Source organism: Octodon degus, unplaced genomic scaffold (assembly GCF_000260255.1).
Source record: "Octodon degus isolate 3935 unplaced genomic scaffold, OctDeg1.0 scaffold00007, whole genome shotgun sequence".
NCBI classification, from domain to species: domain Eukaryota; kingdom Metazoa; phylum Chordata; class Mammalia; order Rodentia; family Octodontidae; genus Octodon; species Octodon degus.
In genome coordinates this window covers 9,743,715-9,752,160 of record NW_004524583.1, presented here as the reverse complement: position 1 = coordinate 9,752,160, position 8,446 = coordinate 9,743,715, and the positions used below count along the sequence as shown (strand labels likewise).

The 8,446-nt window shown below is 44.8% G+C and overlaps 1 protein-coding gene across 7 annotated transcripts in view; it reads left to right on the top strand.

The window, feature by feature from the left end:
- Cipc (CLOCK interacting pacemaker) overlaps nt 1-7,131 on the top strand; it is an 18,413-nt gene extending 11,282 nt beyond the window's left edge. For all 7 annotated transcript variants that reach the window (XM_004624897.2, XM_023702261.1, XM_023702282.1 and 4 more), the window contains 2 exons: nt 2,280-2,449; nt 5,186-7,131. In XM_004624897.2, coding sequence (XP_004624954.1) covers nt 2,280-2,449; nt 5,186-6,082 — 1,067 coding nt within the window. In that variant the 3' untranslated portion in view covers nt 6,083-7,131. The remainder of the gene's footprint in view (nt 1-2,279; nt 2,450-5,185) is intronic.
- The last annotated feature ends 1,315 nt before the right edge of the window (nt 7,132-8,446 follow it).

Sequence of the window (8,446 nt, the reverse complement as noted above, 5' to 3'; positions counted from 1 at the left end):
TCAGCCCACCAGGGGACAGGGCTGGCTGGCATGTGGTGCTGGGGATTGAACCGCGGTCCCTGTGCTTTTGCTTAGCTTAGCTTGTTCTAAGTAGGTGCTTTTAGACCACTGAGCCATCTCACCAGCCCTATTAACATTATTTCTGACACTCAAATTGTCCAAAATTTGGCCAGTGGAAAGCCCATCTAGGAACCTTGTGTCTTTTTGAAGTGTACCTATTAGTGTTTGGTCACCTCCATACTTTTGAGAATAAGCTGTCCACACTTATCTGGTATCTTTGTAGCCAAAGGGTTGTAACAACTTTTCCCCCAAGGACTCCTGGTTTCTTTTATATGCAGAAGGAAGTTTAGAAACTGAGATCCAGGACTCAGTCTCCACTGGAATCATTTGTTTCTAGCTGAGTAGTTCTTAACTGGGAGCATACACTTGGCTTATGTGTATATTTGAAAATATACTTATCCAAGCACCTGGTAAATTAATTCATTCAGATCAAGGTGAGGACCTCGGCAGCCATAATATTTTGGAGACATATCAATGGGGATTCTGAATCACAGCTCTGTTGGTAGTCTTTGCCAAGCCGCAGAGAATACGGTTGTGGATAGATGGGTGCTTTTATTTACATTACATTTGCATTCCAGTCTTGCCTCATCCAGATTATTCTGAGATTTTTTTTCCCTCAGTACTGGAGACAACCCAGAGCCTTCATGGCGAGTTATATTTTCATCCTTTAATTTTTAAATTAAATTAGATTTTTTGGGGAGGGTACCGGGAATTGAACACAGGACCTTGTGCCTGCCTGGAAGGTGCTGTGCCACTGAGCCAATCCCTTTGTAAAAATTTTGAGACAGAATCTGACAAAGTTTCTTATGCTTGGTGCAAGCTTTCATTCCCTTTGTTGTATCCCCAGACCCAGCTATCTGAGATTGTTGATGAACATTTAGGATTGTCCCAGACTCTGCTACAGCAGAGTCCAAAAGTCTTTTGGTTTCCTCAAGCAGGTATCTAGCTACTTCCTTTTTGTGTGGCATTCACATAGGGACACTTTTTTTTGGCATTGGTGAGCATCCTTCTAGCGCCCCATTGTGTAGAGTCCCTAGTAGGCACACCATGTGCTCAGGACACCAGCCAAAGAGGTGCTTTGGACGGTGGAAGGGCCAGAAGCATTTAAACTTTGGCTTAAATCTCTCCACAGTTTTACACTTGGAAATTTCAGGAAGACTCTGGGAGCTGGGAGGATTACAAATTCAAGCCCAGCCTGGGCAATGTAGTGACTTAATGAGACCTTGTCTCAAAATTAAAACAAAAAGTTGAAAGGGCTGGGGATGTGGTTTAGTGTGGTAGCCCTGGGTTCAATTCCAGTACTGAGGGGTGAGGGTGGGGTTCAGGAAGAAGCTATTTTAATTTCAGCATAGATGTAAGTTTTAAGATTTACAGGTTTTTTTTTTTTTTTTTTTTTTTTTCCTTTTTGAGACAGGGTTACACTGTGTAGTTCAGGCTGGCGTCAGACTCACTTTGTAGCCCAGGGTGGCCTTGAACTCAGAGTGATCCTCCTGCCTCAGCCTCCCAAGGGCTGGGATTATAGATGTGAGGCACCATGTCTGGCTTACAGATTGTTTTCATTTTTATCATTTTTTTGTGCCAGGAAGACTAACTTAATCCTGCCAGGTAGCCAATGCTCTTCTCCCTTCTCAACAACAGATTTTTTTGGGGGGTGCTGGGACTTGAACTCGGAACCTCATGCTTACCAGCAAGTGCTGTGCCTCTGAGCAAAATCAGCCCCAACAACAGATTTTTGAATGTATAGTAATCAATTAACTTTGAAATCTTCAACTCATTTCTCCTATAAGCTGGTGATGATTACTTTCACAGGAACCCTAATTAACACAAGTTTTTATCTGTAAGAGAGGAAGTGCCAGATGTGGTGGTGCTTGCTCAACAGTGAGTTTGAGGTCAGCCTGGGCCACATAGTGAGTTGAAGGCCAGCCTAAACTGCATAGAGAGCCCTTGTTTCAAGAAAAAAGTGGGGGAGGGGGAGGAAGTCAAGCAGAGCAGTGATTCTTAATAATTTGGAGGAGGGATCCCACTTAATATCAGTGAAAGCTAAAGATCTCAGAAAAATCCACAGTTCTGGAAAAAAAAAAAAAAAGATCTCAGAAAAATTCACAAAAACATTATCACAGATGTTCCTTTCCGTCTTAGAGGGTCCATGGTACCCTAGGAGCCAGGTTAAGAGACCCAGCCGAGAGCCTAAGTGAGCTGACCATTCTTCTGCCCACCAGATGGAAGCTCAGAATGTCTGAGCTCCGTAGAGCAGATGGAGTCCGAGGACATGCTGAGTGCCCCAGGCTGGAGCAGAGAAGACAGACTGCGGCAGAGCTCCCGAGCTGCAGACGGCGCCTTCCCCGCGCTGTCCCCCATGGTCGTCATGAAAAACGTGCTGGTCAAGCAGGTGAGGAGGACGAATGTGGCCCAGTGTCTCTGCAGGTGAAAGTTGCTGAGCTTCCTGTGTATAAGCTCTCCCTCTGCTAAAAGAGGGTTCACAAATAGATCCAAGAACCACACCTGTGCATATTTTCTTTTTCTTTTTTTTTTGCGGAACCGGGGATTGAACTCAGGCCCTTGTGCTTTAGTGCATATTTTCTATTTTAGGGAAAGATTAGTACCTTTCAACAGCTGAGACTTTCAGCCAAAAAGAAGTAGGGGTGCTGGGGGCATAGCTCGATGATGGAGTACTTGCCTAGGGTGCATGAGACCCTGGGCTCCATTCCCCACACCCCTCCTCCAAAAGCGTACAGTCACCATAATATGCCTTCATTTTTGAGACTTTTTTTTTCCATATTCATGGTTTGTCCAAAGGGACCCTGAAATGCTTTAGCCATCTATGAAGGAGCCCAGCTGAAATGTCATTACTTTAATGGTGCATTCTAGTATACAGAAGAATTGAGGGTAGAAACTGAAGAATTTCTTTTTCATTTGAATTGCACTGGAAAGTTTAGATATGTACAACATTTGTTTCAGAGCATTTTCATGGTAATCAAGTCAAAAACGTCATCAGTGTCATGGTGGGAGCTTTTCAGCTTTACCAATGGAGTCTACACAGCTGGTTGCAGAATTGAAAAATACTTAGTTCTGGGCTTTGTTACATACCTGCATATTGTGTGATTAGTCTAGATATGAAAGATGATTTGGATGAAAACCTAAGCTCAAGTGTTTTAGAACTTAATTATATGGAAGTTAGAATAGACAAGCCCAAGAAATGGAAAAGATTGATTAAATTTAAAAACATTTAATCTTACATTATCTTAGCCTGAGTGTGTTACTGTTTGTGCATGGGTGCACAAACGAGGCTACTTAAAGATAGTAAAGTTTGAAATCCCACTTCAGTATTGACCTTCTCACTGGGTATCAGAGGTTAGAAGCTAGACAGGAATCCTAATGCCTAACCATAACCTGGTTATTTCTGAGGAACATAGACTTTCAACAACCTAGCCTGGTGAATTCTGAAGAAGAATTAGATTTTTCCTTGGTAAATCACAGCTCAGCTGGAACCTCAGCTCCCCTTATTGAAGAAAGAATAAAGACAGGAAATGGAGCCCAAATGAGATTGTCTCGGCCGCCAGTGCTACCTGGTGCTTCTGGGTGACCTTTCTCTCAGCTCTTTTCTCCCTGCCTCTTGCTCTGGCTCCCTTGCTACTCTTTCTTTTGTGGCTTGTTGATAAGCTTCCCGCTGGTCAGGGGCCCTAGGCAGCAGAACTGGTCTGGTATTCTCTGCCTAGCTGGATCTCACTCAGGTCTCTCGGTTGGAGCTGGACTGGCCTTCAAATGTTAGATAATAGCCTGAATCAGTACTTCTTTTTTTGAATCAGTACTTTAATTATAATAAAAATGTGTAATTGAGGAACAAAATAATGAAGGCAGTAGCTTTTAGTTAGGATGGTGGGTTTTTCTGTTGCTTTTTTTATGTATTTGGTACAGGGTCCCACTGTGCAGCTCGGATTTATAGTGATCCTCCTGTTTTCAGCTTCCTTGGCACTGTGGGGCGGGGCCTGCACAGCTTGGTGCTGGGGTTTTTGTGCTTTTGAAAGAGTCTCACTATGTACTGCAGGCTGGCCTTGAGCTCACTTTGTAACCCAAGCTGGCCTTGAACTCAAGGATCCTCCTGCCTCAGTTTCCCAAGTGCTGGGATTATAGGCATGTGCCACCATACCCCACTTAGGATGGGTTTTAAGGTCAGACAAGATGCGTTAGTCAGTAGCTTGGTGACTTGAAGCGAGGCATTTCAGCTGCCTCACTCTCAGTTTCTCCTTGTGAAGGGAAATGGTGATGCCTCATCAGGCTGTTCCAAGGCTACCTGCAGTAACCCATGGAGAGCGAGCGTTGCATGTGCACTAGCTGAGAGCACCGAAACCTGGCAGCTGTGACTCTTGAGAGTGGTTTGGTGGTGTTTCAGTGTCAGTACCTTAAAAACGGACCCACAGACTCCTGATAAGATAAACTTTTTGATCAAAAGCTGTTTTTATTTTTAATTAAGACATTACAAGCATAATTAAGATTTTTTTTTTTTTTTTTTTTTTTTTTTTTTCAGAGCAGGGATTGAGCTCAGGCCCTTGCACTTGCCAGGGAAGCACTTAATCCACTGAACCATCTCCCTGGCCCAGACGATAAATTTGGTGTAAAGTCACATTATAGTCTTAAGATTTGCCTGGAAATTGTACTATCTATATGTGTATTACCTGTTGTGATCTTAACTATATTGTTATTTAAAGTTGGGCATGGTAGTGAATGCCTGTAATACCAGCACTTAGGAGACAGGGGCAGGAAGATAGCAGCAAATTCCAGGCCAACCTGAACTATATATGGAGGCCCTGTCACAAAAAACAAAATGTATCTTTACTTCATCTACTTGTAGGGTTTTTTTTTTTTTCTGAGTGATAGAACTTGAATAAAAATAAGATATATCCTCAAATGTTTCCTTAAGAAAAGTTAAAAACAAGGTGTGGTGTCAGACCCAAATGGGTTGTCAAGCCACTTCCTCAGTCACACTCTGGACTGACAAGGGCTACCCTGATGCAGGTGAAGCACTGCCCTGGAGTCAGTGTGCGCCTGTGTGCGTGCTCTTTGGCCCCTGCTGGCAGCAGCCCTCCTCCATCCCGATTGAGCAGCTGCTTTCTTCTGTTGTTTGCAGGGCAGCAGCTCCTCGCAGCTCCAGTCATGGACTGTCCAGCCATCCTTTGAAGTGATCTCAGCGCAGCCACAGCTCTTCGTCCTTCATCCCCCTGTGCCATCTCCTGTCAGCCCATGTCACACCACTGAGAAAAAGTCAGACTCCAGAAACTACTTGCCCATTCTGAATTCTTATGCCAAAATAGCCCCACATCCAGGCAAAAGGGGCCTTTCCCTTGGCACGGAAGAAAGAGGAGCAAGCAGAACACAGAAGAAGGTCTGCACTGAGAGACTGGGCCCCGGCTTGTCTTCCAGCGAGCCGACCAAGACTGGCACCGTACCATCCAGACCCCCTACTCCAGCTCCACCCAGCGCCAAACTAGCCGAGGACTCCGCTCTGCAGGGTGTGCCCTCCCTGGTGGCAGGTGGAAGTCCACAGACACTCCAGCCCGTGTCCAGCAGCCACGTGGCGAAGGCGCCCAGCCTAACCTTCGCTTCCCCTGCCAGTCCCGTCTGCGCCTCTGACAGTACTCTGCACGGCTTGGAGAGCAGCTCTCCCCTTTCTCCACTGTCAGCCAATTATAGCTCGCCTCTGTGGGCTGCAGAGCGCCTCTGCCGCAGCCCAGATATCTTTTCTGAGCAGCGGCAGAACAAACACAGGCGCTTTCAGAATACTCTAGTTGTCCTGCACAAGTCCGGCTTGCTGGAGATCACCTTGAAAACCAAGGAGCTGATTCGTCAGAACCAGGCAACTCAGGTGGAACTAGACCAGCTGAAGGAGCAAACCCAGCTGTTTATAGAGGCCGCAAAGAGCAGGGCTCCTCAGGCCTGGGCCAAGCTGCAAGCGTCTCTCATGTCTGGGTCCAGTCGTCCTGGCAGTGATCCGGAAGCATATAGCACAGACCGCCCAGACATATAGCACAGAAGCATATTTTCCAGCCGTTTGCGTGGTCCTTCTAACTCTTCTTGCTGTTAAACCTCCACCCATTTCCCAAAGCCTCCGTAAGCACTTTTCCTTCAAAGCTCACTTCTGAGGCCACGTGCCAGCCCTTGCTGCCGTCTCCACCTGAGGTCTGTGCAGAGGTCATGTAGGTCTCCATTCCCGAGGACCTCTGACTCCAGTGTTCCCAAGTCCTTTTTCCTTAGCCTGTAGGCACTTTCTTGATCATGGGGCAGAGCAGGAAAGAAGATTGTGTGGGGCTCTTCTGTCACTTCCCACCATCCCATTTGTTAACTGGATTAAGGATGCAATAACATGGATGAGCAGACAGTGATACTTATCAAGCCAGGAGTAGGTAATGGGGGGATGCGTGCATAGATCTTCCTGTGAGGAGGCCTGTGCCAAGCAAGGCCTATCATGCTTTGGGCACAGGTCATGCCTGGGTGCAAACAGTTAATCACATACAGCTTTGTTTTGATAAGCTTGAAAGTCAAGGGAAAGGGTAGTACCATTTGAGTTGCACAATTTGATCACAAGCCAGATTTTATCTAGTCAAGTAGGCAAAATACTTCATATTTTAATGGTATGGATTGGATTCATTACCATCTGGAATTGTAGGTGGTGGATTATTATATTGATTGACAACCTAAAGGAAAAGTAGCAAATGCTAGCATCTCTTGGTTAGCAGATGGAGGGTTCTGGTAGCTCATACTTTCTTCAAACAATGAAAACATTTTTTGTCTGAAAAGCTCAAGGATAGCTTCAGTGTTCTTTTTTTTTTTTAGCTTCAGTCATTCTTGAAGGTATGAGTTGCCCCCCTGCTGCCACTATAGCTGGGTGCTTTGCTTTGTTTTTATAGTAGAGGGAAGACTTGATTATACTTCTAAACCTTGAATTAAATCATCTTTAGGCTATGATCATAAGGCCACAAAATATTGAAAAGCCTTTTGGTTTTTTTGTTTTTTGAGATGCTCTCACTGTGTAGCTCAGATTACTGACCTTGAACTCACTGTGTAACCCAGGCTACAGCAATGCTCCTGCCTCAGCTTCCTGAGTGCTGTGGTTACAGGTGTGTACACCACACCCAGCTCCTACAAAGAATGTTGAGCTTTTACTGAGCCCAGAGGTTAATGATATCTTACTGAGTAGTTGGAACTCTAACATAGTTTAGAAATCTTACAAGTTCTGTTTGTATTGTGTTTGCAGACACATATTTAGATATGACTGATTTAAAAATAAGCAACTCAGTAAATAAAGTGCTCAGTTCCTTTAATCAACACAGAATTATAACCTGCTGTTTGCTTTTCTGAACGAGTTTCCAAGATCAGAGCAAATACGTCTCTCAGAACACTTAGCTCCTTGTAATATTTTTTTCTTGGCCCATTCCCTTTACCTCCCCTGAATCTGTATGGTGCTATCGCTGCTCCGCTCAGCACCATGCTAGGAAGCTTCCTTTTTGGCAGAGATATGTTTGGCAGCAAAGCTGTAGAGACAGGTGCACGCAGAACAGCCCGGGCACCAGTTGAGAGTGTGACTGAGTGTCAGAAATCTGAAAATATGTGCTGAGACCCAAATGCATTCCAGTCAGAAAGCCCTCAGAAGAGCTCTCAGCCTCTTGGCCTCTTCTCCCTGGATTAGGTTTGCATTTCCTTTCCTGTCACTGTAAAAGATGATGAAAGCCGTCATTGATCCTCACTGCTGAGTGGCAGGGAGAGGCGGACTCCCTGGCTTCTGTCTGATGTTGTACTAGAGCTGTAAGTCTCCAGGCTCTTAGTGTGGATGTTCTTCCCTGGTAGAGCTGGAAGTCAAGGAACGCAAGTAGAGAAGCTAGATTTTCAAGGGAGAGACCTTGAGACCAGAAGCCAGATCAGCACATGGAGGAGCTTTGGAGTTAACCAGGAAGAATGTTGGTTGCACAAGGCTGTAAGTAGCACTGGCCCTAGGGATGCATGATGTGATTGCGTGTGCAGTGCTGGGGCAAATCTACTGTTGCATCAAAGTGAGAAGCCAGTTTGAGCTCAAACTCTTAGAATTTTTGGTAGATTTTATTGGAAGTATTGGAACATCTGGAAAAAACTTCTGATGAATCGCTTATGGGAATGGAGTTAGTAACATTTGTAATTTATTACACTCATTGCTTTTTATTGATTATTGTCTGACTTTTGTTCTCTACTAAGGTTCCTTAGCAGAAAAGTAACTCCCATCATATATTGAAGTGGTTTTCCAGCTATGAATTCTTTAGGGTAGAAACTCACCAATGTGAATTCTTCTGAGAAGGTATGAAGTTACATAGAAATTGACTGTGAAATGTCAGAGAAAAATAAAAAGTCATTTACTTGAAAA